The following is a 17912-nucleotide window of genomic DNA, read 5'->3' on the forward strand; positions in this document are numbered from 1 at the left end:
CTTCCTGCACGGAGGCAAATAAAAGGAGCGCTGTAGAGAAAGGTGCTGCACTGATCGCCCCTGGGTGATACTATCATATAGGAGACATAAGCATGAGTCGGGGTGTGTGCGCACCTCATCCCCCTGCACTCTGATAGCTTCAATATGGCTCACACTCCTCCACTCTTTCTATTTTCTAACCTTTATTTAACCAGGGAAGACATTGGGATTGACATGATTTTTTCAAGTGAGCCCATGTAGTCTCTCTATAGACTGCCTCGTCACTTACGCTTGGGGAGATGGAGTCCTAATTTATGCATGAAACTATCGAGTGGGGTCAGATGAGGATTTTAATTAGCCACAGGACCAATACAAATTACTCCTACAGGGTTTCCCATGTCCGCTGGCAGGGGCAGATGGATGCCACTAATACAATAACACTCCTTTAGTAGTGCTATTTACTTATTATGAATCACTACTCATAGACAAGGCTGGAAGGGACAGTATGTTAGTCATAGTATGTTAGATGTTTGTTTAGCATGAGAAAATCCCCCCCCTCTCTCTCTTCCCCTTTCCGCCCCCTACCTCCTCCCACTCCTCATCTCCTCTCTTCCACTCTCCTCTCCTCTCTCTGCTTCTCCTCTCCTCTCTGCTTCTCCTCTCCTCTCTCTGCTTCTCCTCTCCTCTCTCTGATAATGATCCAGCTAATAACACAGGCAGACATGAAATGGTTTGCTATGAAGTCCTCATAGTCACTTCCTTAGGGATTTCCTGCTTTACCGTCACTTGAGAAGAGCTGAATTTCTATCCGTTACTTTAATGTTCTTTTAGATAACGTTTCAAGGCAAGCTTAGCTAAAAATTCTCTCTCTCTCCGTATCTGTTTGAGCTGGGTTAAAGCGGCGGTAAGCAGTAGAAGCAATAACAAAGCGCAATCCCTGCCCCTATTTCGGTAAAAAGCTGAGGGATGGGGCTGGAGAAAGGTTAACTGTCTCAAATTCATAGACAGATATATGGATGCAAGGCCTGACCATCCATGATATCAGCTTTATTGTTTTAACTATGTTTTGAGGCTATACAGTGTTTGTTTGCATTTACTTTGTTTACCAACATTGGTTTACAAACAAGCGTATATTTTGGGTACTGATGAGGGTACAAGCGTATATTTTGGGTACTGATGAGGGTACAACAGTTGAACTAAGCTCATGAGTTATTTATAAGTGATATTCTTTAAGAACAAATGGGTACATATCATTAATTTATTAGTGAAAAAATTGATGTCGCAACTGCTGATTGCCCCTTTAAGGTCAGAACGGGCTGGCTAGTTTTCCTGGAACATGCATCGCCAGGGGCAACACCTGGAGCCAATGGGGTGATGTTTCACTCTTACCTCACTGTGCACACTCATCGGTGATTGGTGCAGAAGCTTCAGCTGACCTTTAGCGAGAGTCCTCTGCATTGTAATGGGAATAATTAGATTGTATCTCCACTGATTTACAGTCTCTGAGTTATATGGAAATGACTGAGTAATATTTCATTTCAGACTAGGATACATTTCTCTACTCTACTTTTTTTTCTCTCTTTATCCATCTCCTTCCCCTGTTTCTGGCTGTTCTCACACTCTGAGCGAGGTGGAAACTCTCAGTGTGTGGGTGTGTGTGTGTTTGAGGAGAGATCCATAATTCAGGCTGGTGGGCCAGTCTGTCTGTCTCCCTCTTGGCACAGAGAGCTAGACCAGATATGACTCCAATACACCACTGTCTCACCTCCTTTTCTCCTTGAATACTTGACTCCCTGTTCCTTTCTCTGAATATTAAACTGTCTCCTCTCCACTGACTTCTGCAGCGTACCAATGCTCTTAAATATTGAGTGGTACATCTTGGCACTGAATTATACTGAGGGAAAAAATAGTTAAAACATGATATGATATGTTTGATGCAGGATAGCCCAGTATAATGTGCACATTGACTTACACTAGCAGATGTAACTTTTTACCCCTACACAAATATTCTTTAAGAAATGTGCTCAATGGCTTCTGGGTTAAGCGAGCAATGTGTTGAGAAGCAGTGCGGCATGGTGGGGGTCGTGTTTCAGAGGACGCATGGCTCTCAACATTTGCCTCTCCTGAGTCCGTATGAGAGTTGCAACAATGGGACAAGACTGTAACTACCAATTGGATATCACGAAATTGGGTTGAAAATAATATATATAATAAGAAATGGGCTCAAACACATTCTTAGCATGCATGCAAAACGAAGCGTAAATGAGTGATTTAACACTACATTTGTGATTTAACTCGGGGGGAATGATGCAAGCATCCCTCTGCTCCTTCCTTATTCCTCCCTCCTCTCATCCTCCCTCTCCCCTCCTCCCCTCCCAGACTCTATCTGCCCTAACATGAGGCGACAGTGCCGTACTTCAGGCATCACTGTGTCTGTGTGTACTAGACAGTAGCGCAAAGCCCGACCAGGGCCCTATCCATCCATACCCGCCTCATGGCTCCTAGCCTGACCTGAACCACAGCCAACGCAGGCAGAGTGGCTCAGAGCTGGGGAGAGGAGAGTACAGAACCCCTGGTCTGGTTCTCCCCCTCCCTCACAATGAGTAAACAAGCTTCTTCAGGTCTGCTGCACTAACATGTGTCTGCGGGCTGTGCAGTGCACTCCACATTGCGTCACAGGGTGACAAGTCCAATGGTTCCTTACAGTACCTGATCTATTCAAATACAGGAGGTGGTGGAGAGGGCAAGAGGATGTGTGAGCTATAGCGCACGGCACGCACAGCACACATCAGCACTGTGTGCGCTCATCTGTTGAACCTGTTTTTTGTCTTGACTTGGGATTAGAAAGTTATCTCTATTTAAATTAGATTTTGTTTCTTCAGGCACCAAGGGCAAGGAGTGCTTTCAACTTGCCTGTTTGCTTGAGCTATGATAATCAGAATATTATTGTGTTTACTAAAGTTCATTAAGCCAATGGTGTGTGTGTGTGTGTGTGTGTGTGTGTGTGTGTGTGTGTGTGTGTGTGTGTGTGTGTGTGTGTGTGTGTGTGTGTCTATGCTAGCATGTGGTAAATGTAATAATTACTCTCCTCTTGCTTTTACCTTCCAGGACCCAGATTAATTTCACAGTGGCAATTGATTTCACCGCTTCAAACGGTGAGCAACACACACACACTCAACACTTCTCGTAATGCTCAACCAGGGCTGTTTAAATGTATGCATATGGGGTGATCTGTAATAGCCCTACTCCATTATTGCAGGGCAGGCTAAAATCTAATGCTGTAAAAGAGATGATAGCTTAGTGGTGATAACAGGAATGAATGTGCCTCTCTTGTATATTTTAATGTGTACCTGTTATAGCAAGGCTGGAAGGAAATGACCCGTCTCTTAGACGTTATAGTGAGGTTGCCTGGGACTACCATATCTCTTAGATAACAGCAGATGGTTCAATTCAAACTTAGACCCCACTGATAACTCATGAGCGTAGGGTTATTGCTTCCTTGTTTTTATTTGACGAGGTCCAATATATGATGTGCTGGAGCTGATGTTATGGATGTGTGTCCAATAGGGCCGTTAAAAGATCTAAAGTTCATGTCACTATACTCATAACCACTACAGCCAGTGTGCTGTAAAGTGAAATGATTCTCCTGCTCATGTTGGTCATGTAGTTATGCATGTCACTCATACTGTACCCACTACCCAGAGTCTTATATAGAGGGAAAGGCAGGGAAAGAGATCTAACACGGTCTAAGGTGAAATGGTGTATTATGCTATCTAAAAATATCAGCCTTTTGGTTGAACACTCAACTACCTTTCTGGGCAAAATTCAGATAACACTGTTCCACATATAATGCACCACTTTCTACCATAAACAGCATGCGCTAGCAGTGCACTAAGTGGGGAATGGAGTTAGATTTGAGACACAGCCGTTCCTTTCTATATCTGGCTCTGTTGTTCCATTATTGTACCTTGTTATTACTGTCCCATTATTTACCATTACTGTACCTGTTTCCCAGGCAACCCAGCCCAGCCCACCTCCCTCCACTACATGAGTCCCTACCAGATGAATGCCTACGCCATGGCCCTGAAGGCTGTAGGGGAGATCATCCAGGACTACGACAGTGATAAGATGTTCCCTGCTTTGGGCTTCGGAGCCAAGCTGCCCCCCGACGGACGGGTCTCACATGAGTTCGCCCTGGTGAGTGACCTCTAACCCCTGACCTCTAACCCCCTAAACCCTGATAAGATAATCCCTGCTCTTGGCTTCAGAGAGGTTGGACGGGTACCCCAACACCAGAGTTGTTCAGTCCTGGCTCGGTTGGTTAAATTGTGGGTTTGCTCCCTGCATGGAGCACATGTACTTAATGCGTTTGCCGTGGTTACGGGCGTGTTTTATTTATACCTGGTTAAAAGCTGCAGATGCACCAATCGAAATGTAAGCAATTAGACAAGTGAAAGAGCGGCAAAACCCTAAGCAAACTCCACCTATCTGGCACTCCAGGCAGGCTCAAAGTTTCAATGTCTACTTAGTGGCTGTATTGTCGAGGCTTAAGATGCCAAGTCCTAAAAAAAAAATACTACCACTGAGCTCTATGACTGCCAAGGAGAACAGTAACTGTCCTCTCTGTAAAGAAAAACATTGATCACAGACAGCCCTCCCTCCCATGCCCTCCCTCCCCCTCGCTCTCTTTCCGTCTTCAGCTCTACAGAGTACTGTAAACAGTAGGATACCACTCAGACAGGAACATGCCTCCAGCATGCTCAGCAGGGATTTTCCATATCTCTGACTGGGCCTAAAGTTGTATTGATGAAAGCTGTGTATTTATCCTCCTCTCCGTCTCTTCTTTCCTAGTTCTCCTACTTCATTCCCCTGCTTCAGAATTTAATTAGAAATATCTTACATTTTTCTTTTTAGATTCTTCTCTTTTTTAAAAAATGTTATTCTCCTGCTTGACTGGGATTGATGAAAGATGTTTAACTACCCTCCTTCTCTTTTTGTGTCTTCCAGAATGGCAACCCCCAAAACCCATACTGTGCAGGTATAGATGGAGTGATGGAGGCATATTACCAGAGCCTGAAGTCTGTCTGCCTCTACGGCCCAACCAACTTTTCTCCTGTCATCAACCATGTGGCCAGGTAAGGGGGCTATGAGGAACACAGCTGGACTTGAAACAGCTTTAAGGTCACTTCAGTTTTCGATTAATTTTCCGTGAATCTGTGAACCAAATTGAAATTCAATTTGTCATTTGAAAATGATATTACCCGCGGTTTTCTATTGTGGAGTCTTTAGATTCACTCCCTGAACTGACTGGATACACATAGCAGGGTGATAAAAACAGAGGGCGACATCTACAGGTCTTCCTTCATTACATTTCAGATCACATTCCTACCAATGCACACCTAAATCTCCCAGGCATGAGAGAGCCATATGTCTATATAGAGCCATATGTCATGATTCCTGAGTCCTGAGTAGATCAATACTAACTAAGATGGCCTGAACGTGTGTATCGATTCACTGTCCTCTGCGTTCCAATGAGCCATTCGCGACGCAGGCTGTGTGTTGCGATTGAGTCGTTTCCCTGGGAGCAGAAAGGACGACAGAGGAAGTCTGCTGACTAACAGAGAGTTAACTGAGATGGATCAACTTTTATAAGTGCAAGTAGATGTTTCGGTACATAACTCAGAGTATTATGCTGAGTATAAGTTGGTGACAGTGTTACGGTCAGACTAACGGACACTTAACCAAGATTTTTCAATTCTTAAGTGTGACTATGCTACTCAGCTCACAAGCACAGAGACAATCTCACAAATAATCAGTGTGACAGCATTCCACTGTAGAACTTTAACGTTAATTGAGTCTCATAAAAGGTGCTTCTGAGCTGTTACATAAAACAGTATTTTATTTTATTTTTACTTTTGTCACGTTCTGTTCTTTAGTTAACCTGTAAACATGTTGTTTGTGTGAGTGAACAGTGAACAATGACTACACAGTCCTTCCCACACACATACATGTGTGGGCGCGCGCACACACACACACACACACACACAGTCCTTAAGCCTTAATGAGTTTTGCTTAATGAAGTAAAGGTGCTGTCAGAAGACTTGATTAACAGATTTGTGTGTGTGTGTGTGTGTGTGTGTGTGTGTGTGTGTGTGTGTGTGTGTGTGTGTGTGTGTGTGTGTGTGTGTGTGTATCCATGTGCATGTGTGTGTGCCTATTTGTTGTTGCTCGGAAGCCAAGGTAGAAATATTGAGTTGAGGGGTGACAACCCAGTGCAAAATTTGTGTGTGGCTTTCAGAATCCACAATCATTAGTGCCATCCTAGAACACTACCTTACCCCTCCCTCCTTTCCTCTCATCTACTCTGTCTCATCTCCTCGTTTCGCCGTGTGCCACTCGCCCCCACGTTTTAATAATAACCACTCCGTTCCTTCTCTGCCTTGCCTCACGCTCCTCGCAGTTTAATAACTGTTCAATTGACTTCTCTGTCTTCGTCTCTGTATCCGACGCTGCAAGCATCTGATGTTCTGTCTCTCCTCACACCTTACGTGTGTTTGAGAAGCACAGGAAGCAGTCAGAGGCCAGGGCCCATGTTGTGTAAAGTAGGTGCCGGAAATAATATCACTACCCAGCCAGTTCATGCCGGGTTTGAAAGGTTACATCTGTAGGAAATAAAGACAATTGTATAATGTAGGGTTTTATGGATAATATAAACACTTGTGTGGCTCACCTATGTACTCTGTGTTTATCTCTCCTGTCTGTAGGTATGCTGCGTCAGTGAATGACGGCTCTCAGTACTTCGTCCTTCTCATCATCACAGATGGAGTCATCTCAGATATGGCCCAGACCAAGGAGTCCATCGTCAACGTAAGAACAACAACAACTGCTAAGCATTGTTCCCACTTTGGCGAAGACCACATTCACGGTAAACCCTGCATATGTCGGCTCAATCGGAATGACCTTTAAATGGACAATTTTCCAAATCTGATCTGAATTTTCCACGATCTGATTGAATCCCGGCCCTAGTCACTAGATATATATATAGGGAGAGGTAAAGGCTGACTTGGGATCAGTTCCTAGATAAACAAGACATTCTGAAAAACTCATCATTCTACAGCCCTGGGGTAACACCTCAGTCAAACTAACTCATCATTCTACAGCCCTGGGGTAACACCTCAGTCAAACTAACTCATCATTCTACCGCCCTGGGGTAACACCTCAGTCAAACTAACTCATCATTCTACAGCCCTGGGGTAACACCTAAGTCAAACTAACTCATCATTCTACAGCCCTGGGGTAACACCTCAGTCAAACTAACTCATCATTCTACAGCCCTGGGGTAACACCTCAGTCAAACTAACTCATCATTCTACCGCCCTGGGGTAACACCTCAGTCAAACTAACTCATCATTCTACAGCCCTGGGGTAACACCTAAGTCAAACTAACTCATCATTCTACCGCCCTGGGGTAACACCTAAGTCAAACTAACTCATCATTCTACCGCCCTGGGGTAACACCTAAGTCAAACTAACTCATCATTCTACCGCCCTGGGGTAACACCTCAGTCAAACTAACTCATCATTCTACAGCCCTGGGGTAACACCTAAGTCAAACTAACTCATCATTCTACCGCCCTGGGGTAACACCTCAGTCAAACTAACTCATCATTCTACCGCCCTGGGGTAACACCTCAGTCAAACTAACTCATCATTCTACCGCCCTGGGGTAACACCTCAGTCAAACTAACTCATCATTCTACCGCCCTGGGGTAACACCTCAGTCAAACTAACTCATCATTCTACCGCCCTGGGGTAACACCTAAGTCAAACTAACTCATCATTCTACCGCCCTGGGGTAACACCTCAGTCAAACTAACTCATCATTCTACAGCCCTGGGGTAACACCTCAGTCAAACTAACTCATCATTCTACCGCCCTGGGGTAACACCTCAGTCAAACTAACTCATCATTCTACAGCCCTGGGGTAACACCTAAGTCAAACTAACTCATCATTCTACCGCCCTGGGGTAACACCTAAGTCAAACTAACTCATCATTCTACCGCCCTGGGGTAACACCTAAGTCAAACTAACTCATCATTCTACCGCCCTGGGGTAACACCTAAGTCAAACTAACTCATCATTCTACCGCCCTGGGGTAACACCTCAGTCAAACTAACTCATCATTCTACAGCCCTGGGGTAACACCTAAGTCAAACTAACTCATCATTCTACCGCCCTGGGGTAACACCTCAGTCAAACTAACTCATCATTCTACCGCCCTGGGGTAACACCTCAGTCAAACTAACTCATCATTCTACAGCCCTGGGGTAACACCTCAGTCAAACTAACTCATCATTCTACAGCCCTGGGGTAACACCTCAGTCAAACTAACTCATCATTCTACAGCCCTGGGGTAACACCTCAGTCAAACTAACTCATCATTCTTGTGGGGCGGCAGGGTAGCCTAGTGGTTAGAGCGTTGGACTAGTAACCGAAAGGTTGCAAGTTCGAATCCCCGAGCTGACAAGGTACAAATCTGTCGTTCTGCCCTGAACAGGCAGTTAACCCACTGTTCCTAGGCCGTCATTGAAAATAAGAATTTGTTCTTAACTGACTTGCCTAGTAAAATAAAGGTAAAATAAAAAAAATAAAAAAATAGAAAACAATTCTACAGCCCTGGGGTAACACCTCAGTCAAACTAACTCATCACTCATAAAGATGGAGAGAGCAGTGGCGGGGTTATGGCACAAACACACACACACACACACCAAGACACACATACACACACACAAGTGTTGGGGGAGTGTGAGTTGAGGGACTTTTATTTATTTATATTCTCATCCCCAACTTCCGAGAGGTGTTCCTGTCCCACGCAGCCCTCAGGAAGATGCTACATCTCACAGACACACGCCATGAATATTTACACACACACACAGACACAGCTTGGGGTGAATCAACTTTATTGTATAGGCTGTAGGCTGTATAGGTTCTCAGTCAACATCACTCATAAAACTCATTTCTCAGACTGTCTGACAGAATCCTATGAATATTTATACTGTGTGACAGACTCAACGTTATGTCACAGACACAATGCGGAGAATATGGGACTCAACTTTGTTTCCTCGTGTCCTATCCAGGCATCGTGTCTTCCCATGTCGATTATCATCGTAGGGGTGGGACCAGCAGAATTTGATGGTAAGAAACAACACAAACACACACACAGATGCACAAATGCACGTACCTGCGTATGCGCACACGCATCACATACACACACACACACACACACACTCCACTGAGCAGAGGATAACTACAGTATCATGTTTCTCCTCAGCGATGATCGAGTTGGACGGGGATGAAGTGAGGATCTCGTCGAGAGGAAGATATGCGGAGAGGGACATTGTTCAGGTACGCCGTGTTCCTTCTGTAGGTTCCACTGCTCGGCTGCCAGATGCATGGAGTCAAATAGGTAGGGTTTTGGGAGCATTAGAATACGCCTCACAAACAAAGAAACTGTCTGCATCCATCTGGCCCCACTTTGTGACAACTGCTATTGTACAAAGGGCTTTATAAAAATACACTATTTTGCATAGCATAGCACAGAACAGTCAGGGCTACGGACAGAGGCTACAACATACTGTTTATATGCACATAATGATGATCAATGGTAGTAGAATCTAGAAACTAGAAGTACTAGAAAACAAATTGGGAAGGAAATCCGAACGGGGGAATCAACAGAATCGTACATAAAAAGCACAAAAAAGACCTTTACACAGATAGTAGTGCTTGTACATTAGAGTTAACATCTGTGTCGTTAGACAGACAGACATCTGGTCTGAGTTCAGATCCTTCCCACCTGCTCTGCTCTCCTTCATCAGGCCAGATGGACAGAAACCCCGCAGAGGGTTTTCCTAATCTCTGTTAACCAAGAGGTCAAATCTTGCATAATTTCGTCAGCTGCTTGATTAACTTCTGTGATCATACGTGTTAGAAATTGAGAGTTTCGGCATAATCGAAGTCTCCACCCTCGCAAAAGGAAATTCTCAGCCAAAGCCCCCCCCTTCCTATCCGTGTGGGCACATGCACGAAGCACTCGAGGCGAAGAAGTTTAAGCACAGCCTTCGCCCAAATCCTGATACATCCAAATAACCTGTGACGCATCCCATTCAGTCCTGTCCACACACAGAATCTGCCCACAGGACATTACCCCAGCCCTGATGTGGCTTGCCTCCATTCTACATTAGCCCTGATGTGGCTTGCCTCCATTCTACATTAGCCCTGATGTGGCTTGCCTCCATTCTACATTAGCCCTGATGTGGCTAGCCTCCAGGCTACATTAGCCCTGATGTGGCTAGCCTCCATGCTATGCTATTGTGCCAAATGGCTAGCCTCCATGCTATTCCAAATGGTTAGCCACCATTATATGATAATAGCCTATTAGGCACCGTTTCCTATCAGGTCTTCCCCTGCTCTGTTGGACAACAGAAGGGGCTCCTCTCTTCCTCCCTCTTTACTTCCCTCCCTCCTCCTCTTCCTCCTCCTCCTTCTCAACCTCCTCTTTCCCTCTTCCCTCACCTCCCTCCCTCTGTGTGGATGATATGATAGAGGGCTAGATCATTACGCTCCCCCTGCTCATTAGTGAGCCTTGTTAACACAGAGAGAACATCAAGGCTGCTCTGCTGTGGACCTGGCTAGGAGGTCTACACACACACACACACACACACACACACACACACACACACACACACAGGGTGTGAGTGGGCTAGAAAGAGGTCCGTTCTGCTCTTTCTAGCCCACTCACACCCTCACAATCTGTCAGTCTGGATAGTTAGCTGCCTCTACACACAGACAGGCAGGACCCCTATGAAAGACACTTCTGTGATAAAACTGTCTCTGCCCCCAGCCTCATTAGTTCAGATATGAAAGCGACTGAGCGTTCGCTAGCAATGCACTGTACATAGCAACAAGAGATGAGGGAAACTAAAGGCTTTTTTTGATAGCTGATTAGCTAGGCCTCTTTCACCTCGCTCTGAATTTGCCAACTGTTATGAATAAATTAATGTTTTACTTGTACTGTGGGTCCAAAAAGTCTGAACATAGGTTTTTCAAAGGTCTTTGGAAGTAATTTGCAGAATTCACACATAATGGCCTAACACCTACTATATATTGCCGATACTTTTATTTTTGTAAATTTTTTGTATATATTAGAGTATATTTCTCCAGCTCCATTTCTTCTCTCTGTCGGTTTTCCAGTTAGGATTCAGCATTTAGTAGCTAAACAAACCTATATATTAACTGTACTGTCACTAATTCCAGCCCTGTCTTTGTCTTTCTCTTGTCGTCCAGTTTGTCCCGTTCAGAGACTACATCGACCGGACAGGGAACCACATCCTGAGTATGGCCCGTCTAGCCAAGGATGTCCTGGCTGAGATCCCTGACCAGTTCCTCTCCTACATGAGGACCAGAGGCATCAAGCCCTTGCCCACACCCCCCCCCTACACACCCCCAGGGTACCCTGTCCAGAGCCCCGATGGACACCCATTAAATACCCCCCCAGGACACCCCCTGCAGACGCAGATCTGAAGGGTGCGGAGATGCCCCATGGTCTCAAACAACACCTCTTCAAATATTTCTTTGTCTCTCTCCTCTCTGCATCACTCAGTGATAGGAGAGGCCTTCTTGGCTTTCTCGCGCTCTCTCTCATTGCACTAATGGAGATTGACTGACTGGCAGAATGTTTTTACTGAGCGGTTCTACTTTGGAACGGGTAGATGGAGTCAATAAGGGCATGTTTACTTTCATTGTCAAGCGTTCCTCTGTCTGGACTTTCTGTATATCGGCAAATGGAGACACTCTCTGGGACACAGATAGACAGAGTCTGGTCTTCCCAGCTCACCTGGCATGGATTAGCAGAGTTAAGGAAAGGATGAATGGTGGAAGGAAGAATGAAAGGAGGATAGGAAGGAATTTCCTGGGGACTGGCCTTTTCAGGAGCAGAGTGGCGAAAAGGTTCTATTGTCTCTGGATGTGGAATCACTTGACTGTTGTACTGGAAATGTATTTCCTTCTCTCTCCCTCTATTTCTGGTCTCTTTCTATCTCTCTCTACTCTATCTCTGGTCTCTTTCTATCTCTCTCCCTCTATCTCTGGTCTCTTTCTATCTCTCTCCCTCTATCTCTGGTCTCTTTCTATCTCTCTCCCTCTATCTCTGGTCTCTTTCTATCTCTCCCTCTATCTCTGGTCTCTTTCTATCTCTCCCTCTATCTCTGGTCTCTTTCTATCTCTCCCTCTATCTCTGGTCTCTTTCTATCTCTCTCTACTCTATCTCTGGTCTCTTTCTATCTCTCCCTCTATCTCTGGTCTCTTTCTATCTCTCTCTACTATATCTCTGGTCTCTTTCTATCTCTCCCTCTATCTCTGGTCTCTTTCTAGCTCTCTCTACTATATCTCTGGTCTCTTTCTATCTCTCTCCCTCTATCTCTGGTCTCTTTCTATCTCTCTCTACTCTGTCTCTCTATTCTTCCAACTCTCACTCAATGTTTACAGTACATGTTAATGATAATGATTTTTTACCATTGGACACTTTTATATAATATTCGTACTTCTTTCAGTATGAAACTTTGGAATATCAACTGATATTCTCTCTATCTCGCAGCGTGTTGTCTTTGCCACGGGAGTCAGGTTGAGGTTGCAACAGGTCCAAGTAGCCACTGTTATTGTACTGTACTATACTATGTGTCCGTTTGCATGAGTGTATCGTCAGAGCATGCATTGTGGTCCTACACTTCCCTGCCTGTCACTGCTCTCAGGCTTTGGGGTTCCATGTTTTTAACTTTTAACTCTGTTGTTGAAGCGCATTCTGCTCCTTTCTAAACTGCCTTGGCGATAGGGTGCCCATGCCAGCCACGCTGCGAGTGCCCACGGGTTTTCTCACTGTGTCGAGAACAACAGTGACTCAACCAACAGCATATTCCCTTCCAATCCATTTAAATAACAACACCTGCTCTCAGATCCAGTTTGAGACAACAGCAGAAGCCCAGTGGTCAAAAACAGTAACACAAATGCTTTCCGTTTCTTTGGTTCTTGTTCTTTTGTGTTATTATTACATTTACATTTGAGTCATTTATCAGACGCTCTTATCCAGAGCGACTTACAGGAGCAATTAGGGTTAAGTGCCTTGCTCAAGGGCATGTCGACAGATTTTTCACCGAGTCGGCTCAGAGATTCGAACCAGCGACCTTTCGGTTACTGACCCAATGCTCTTAACCGCTTGTTTGCCTTGGAAGCTGATATTCTTAAGTATATTGTTTTAAGTTGCCTTGTTAAGGTAATTTTATTGTTTTGAGTTGTGCCAATAAATATGTAATATTATTTAATTGTTATAATGTTAAGCCCTGAATGTGTTGGCCCTAGATGATGGTGTCTGGTGGTTGTCATGACAACATGTTCTTCCTAAATATTGTAAATCTCATCCCATAATACCAATTAACAAATACCCACTGAGGGCTAGGAGTTTTTCCTCACAGAGGAAAAACTCCTGGCCCATAACCATTATACACAGTCAACCCTCTCTTACTTCTTACAGCCAGGGTATCCTCTTCAATCTGCTGTCTTAATGGGCTTAGAGTTTATATCATCTGCCTTTTAATTATTAATAATACTAATAATTATTATCATAATATAACTATTAGCTAGTGCTTGTATGGAGGTGGTTTGTAATTGATAACTTGATTGGTTGCATATCAATCAATATTCCTTATCAAATTAACAGACATTGCAACACCACATTTATGTGTTTCGCAGTTGTTGCCATTTTCATGTGTGTGCCGCTGTCGGTCTGTTACCTGTCTGTCTGTTGCCATATCATTACTGATAGACCGATGCCCTTTGCCACACTTCAACCACATAAGCAACACCTCTGTTTCTCTCTCTGTGTAATTCCTCCTCCTGCCTCACTGCAGCTCTGTGGACGCTGCCTCACAGAGTGCAATAGACTGTGTTTCAATGCTTAAATAGGATTGACTCCAAGCCAATAATATTTGGCATGGCAGGAGGAGAGGGGGATGAAAGAGGGGGATACAGCCCAGTGGGTTATGTCATTGGAGGGTCGTTCCATGTCATTTCATCATTCTATGTCAATGTTAAAGGAATAGTTCACCCAAATTACAAAATTACATATTGGTTTCCGTACCCTGTAGGCAGTCTATGGACAAAGTACGACAGCATCCCATTCTTTGGTTTTGTTCACCTGGCCACTGTTTTGAATTCTAACTTTTTAGCATTTGTCGCACAAATCCAATGCAAGTCAATAGTACCTATATTAGCATTTCCGCGCTTCATATCCAAATCATCTTTGATAACGTAATTGATTTGAACACGACGTGTAAAAATGCCAATATATATCCTCTTTCTTGTGTGTTTTGAGGTGGAACGACCCTGGACAGAAGTAGACAAACAGGTCAACCCTCTGATGTAGTCAGAAGAGTACGGGCATTAGTGCTACATGCCTGAGTCAACACAGTGCCAAACCTATACAGAGAGATGTTGGCTAGCCTAGAAAGAGAATAACCTCACTCGGTATATTCAACATGACAGTCTGTCATTTTAACCCATACATTTTACACAACATATTTGATAAGAAACCTCTGCCTTGTTTAAAAAAAGACATACAGTAGACACACACTGTATTTTTATTTTCTCACGACTTTCACTGATGTCTTCTTTTGTCGTGTTTTTCTCACAAATTTGAAAGCCTTCCATAATTGGCGCTCTGCATCTGTAGTTGTAGCCTAGCCTTGAGTCTGTGTATCATATGAAACCCTAGCGAAATCCATATAGTGCACCACGTGGCTCTTGTCAAAATAAATGCATTATGTGGGGAACAGCTAGTGTGTTATTTGAAACCCAGCTTGTCTGAGTCTGTGCTGCAGTCTCCCACTGGGCTTGTAGCAGAGCAGAGCAGGAGGTATCATTAGGACTTTGGGTCACAGTCTAGAGATCGTTATAGGCTCCTATTAACCACCCACAGGCTACTGACACAGTGTGGATACACACGTGTGCGCGTGCATATACACAGGCACACGCACACCGCTCACACACAGACACACATACCGCTGAGACCATGGTCACCATCGTGGACTACTGACATTGTCATTTATTAGTGCTTTCTCAGTTCAAACTACTATGGAAAGGATCATTCTTTTCTTTCACTGCTTTGCTAGTGCCACAACTCTTGCCATCTGCTTGCCGTGTGTGTGTGTGTGTGTGTGTGTGTGTGTGTGTGTGTGTGTGTGTGTGTACTTGCCGCCAGAGTTTAACAGACCATGTGAGTTGACACACGTGATCTTTGTTTACTAAAGATATACAAATAATATATTGTATGCTCATCATATCTACTTATAACGTGCACTATGTTTGCATGTACAGTTTTACATGAGATGCACCAGTTCTTTTTGTTATAATTGGGTGTTTTGGAAAAAGAAAATCTATGAAAATAACTGTACAAAATTGCCTTAAAAACGTTCACTGATTTCTTGGAATTTGTGCGATGCCTTCAGATATTGACTTGTTCTCTATTTTGTGTCAGTGTACAATATTTGCTTTTCTAGTGTATATTTTCTTTGCATAACTTCATTTATGGGGAAAAAATATATTGTATTTTTGGAATCGGTGGTAAATCAGATAAAAGCCTGACTGAAGTTCTGATTGTCTGGTAATCCATATTATAGATGACTATTTCTGTATTAAACTACTGATTTTTAAATAAATATTCTTACTAAACACTAACTTTCTGCTGAAGTGCTTTTCTTTGCATGCATTACTTTCTCAATAGATCACTCCAGCCTTCTCTTCTCCTCCTGGCTTCCAACAGTCTGGCTTCCAATGTCTGTTTTGTGTGTTGGTGTGACGTTCTAATTGCAGAAGGAGAATATGGTTTGTTGGCCGACTGGCAAATAATTATTACCCTTGGCAGAGGATTTGGGAGGCTGAGGTCCTGAACAGGGACAAAGGATCACAGAGAGTTTGGACACAAAGATAAAATAAATAAATAACTCAGAAAACCTTCTGTGTGGGTGGCAAGTATCATGAATAAAATTATAAACATAACATCTTAAGTGTTGGTCCCATGTTTCATGAGCTAAAATGTTGTCCACAAATTTGTTTACATCCCTGTTAGTCAGCATTTCTCCTTTGCCAGGACAATCCATCCACCTGACAGGTGTGGCATATCAAGAAGCGGCTTAAACAGCATGATCATTACACAGTTGCACATTGTGCTGGGGACAATAAAAGGCCACTCTAAAATGTGCAGTTTTGTCACACAGCACAGTTTTGAGGGAGCATGCAATTGTCAGGAATGTCCACCAGAGCTGTTGCCAGATCATTTCATTTTAATTTCTCTACCATAAGCCGCTATCGTTTTAGAGAATTTGGAAGTACGTCCAGCTGGCCTACAACCGCAGATCATGTGTAACCACGCCAGCCCAGGAACTCCACATCCGGCTTCTTCACCTGTGGCATCGGCTGAGACCAGCATCCCGGACATCTGATGAAACTGTGTGTTTGTGCAACCGAAGAATTTCTACAGAAATCGTCTCAGGGAAGCTCATCTGCGGGCTGCTGAAGGTCTACCAATTCAAATGCACCTACCGCCAACAGCTCAGAACGAATGTTAAAAAATAGAAACGCAAGGCTTTATCGTTGTTGTTTTTTACAGAAATGTTTGGTGAGCGACTAGGAATGGCTTGGAGATCGACCAGTTGGTGACCACTGGTCTAGATGCTTAAATGCGACAGGTATGCATTCACAAGTCGGAGCAAAATTGTTATCTTAAATAAAGAACCATCTTGTTGAAAACCTTTTAATTATGTTTTCAATGCCACTCACTACTAATTAGCTATATACCTTGAAACTTCCACTCATTATAATCTTTCAATCTGTTCACATGGACACATAGCGTGTCTCCACCAACATGTTTTTGGTCCGTCCTAAATATTCTCGTTTGAAGTAGCGTACGCACATCCAGTAACATGCAGGTGCAGAGTAGAGTGAACTGTTGATGGGCAGATAGGTACATGTATCTACACACTGTTGATTGCTTCCGTAGTTTTATTGTGCAACATTTTTGACCCGAAGATCTTCGCCCATTCTAAATATTCACCTTTGACCTCAAATCCAAAGTGTTTACACAGGCAGCCCAATTCAGATTTATTCCATGTAACGGTTTTCGTAGGTGGAAGAAGGTGTGGACCAAAGCGCAGCGTGGTACGTGTTCATGATTTTAATAATGGAACACTGAAATACAAAACAACAACATGAATAAACGAAAAAACCAAACAGTCCTGTAAGGTGACGAAAAACACTAAACAGAAAATAATCACCCATAAAACACAGGTGGGAAAAGGCTACCTAAGTATGTTTCTCAATCGGAGACAACGAACGACACCTGCCTCTGATTGAGAACCATACCAGGCCAAACACATAAACACAACATACAAAAAAGAACATAGACTACCCACCCCAACTCACGCCCTGACCAAACTAAAACAAAGGCATAACAAAGGATCTAAGGTCAGAACGTGACATTCCACTAATTGTTTTTTTGACCAGCTGATCTGATTGGTCAAAATACCATTTAATGGTAAAAAATCTGAATTGGGCTGCCTGTGTAAATGCAACCACACACACACACACACACACACACACACACACACACACACACACACACACACACACACACACACACACACACACACACACACACACACACACACACACACACACACACACACACACACACACACACACACACACACACACACACACACACACAGACAGACAGACAGACAGACAGACAGACAGACAGAGAGAGAGACATACACACAAACACACAGCGCTTTAGCCAATTAGCGCTAACAGAGAGTATGTTATTGTC

The 17912-nt window shown here is 43.8% G+C and overlaps 1 protein-coding gene across 2 annotated transcripts in view; it reads left to right on the forward strand.

The window, feature by feature from the left end:
- Positions 1–15763, forward strand: part of LOC115133243 (copine-8-like) — a 120277-nt gene extending 104514 nt beyond the window's left edge. For both annotated transcript variants that reach the window (XM_029666279.2, XM_065021759.1), the window contains 7 exons: positions 3088–3134; positions 3995–4176; positions 4987–5114; positions 6744–6846; positions 9118–9175; positions 9312–9385; positions 11324–15763. In XM_029666279.2, the coding sequence (XP_029522139.1) occupies positions 3088–3134; positions 3995–4176; positions 4987–5114; positions 6744–6846; positions 9118–9175; positions 9312–9385; positions 11324–11560 (829 nt within the window). In that variant the 3' untranslated portion in view covers positions 11561–15763. The remainder of the gene's footprint in view (positions 1–3087; positions 3135–3994; positions 4177–4986; positions 5115–6743; positions 6847–9117; positions 9176–9311; positions 9386–11323) is intronic.
- Positions 15764–17912: the final 2149 nt, after the last annotated feature.

The sequence above is a fragment of the Oncorhynchus nerka genome, linkage group LG8, assembly GCF_034236695.1.
Source record: "Oncorhynchus nerka isolate Pitt River linkage group LG8, Oner_Uvic_2.0, whole genome shotgun sequence".
Taxonomy (NCBI): domain Eukaryota; kingdom Metazoa; phylum Chordata; class Actinopteri; order Salmoniformes; family Salmonidae; genus Oncorhynchus; species Oncorhynchus nerka.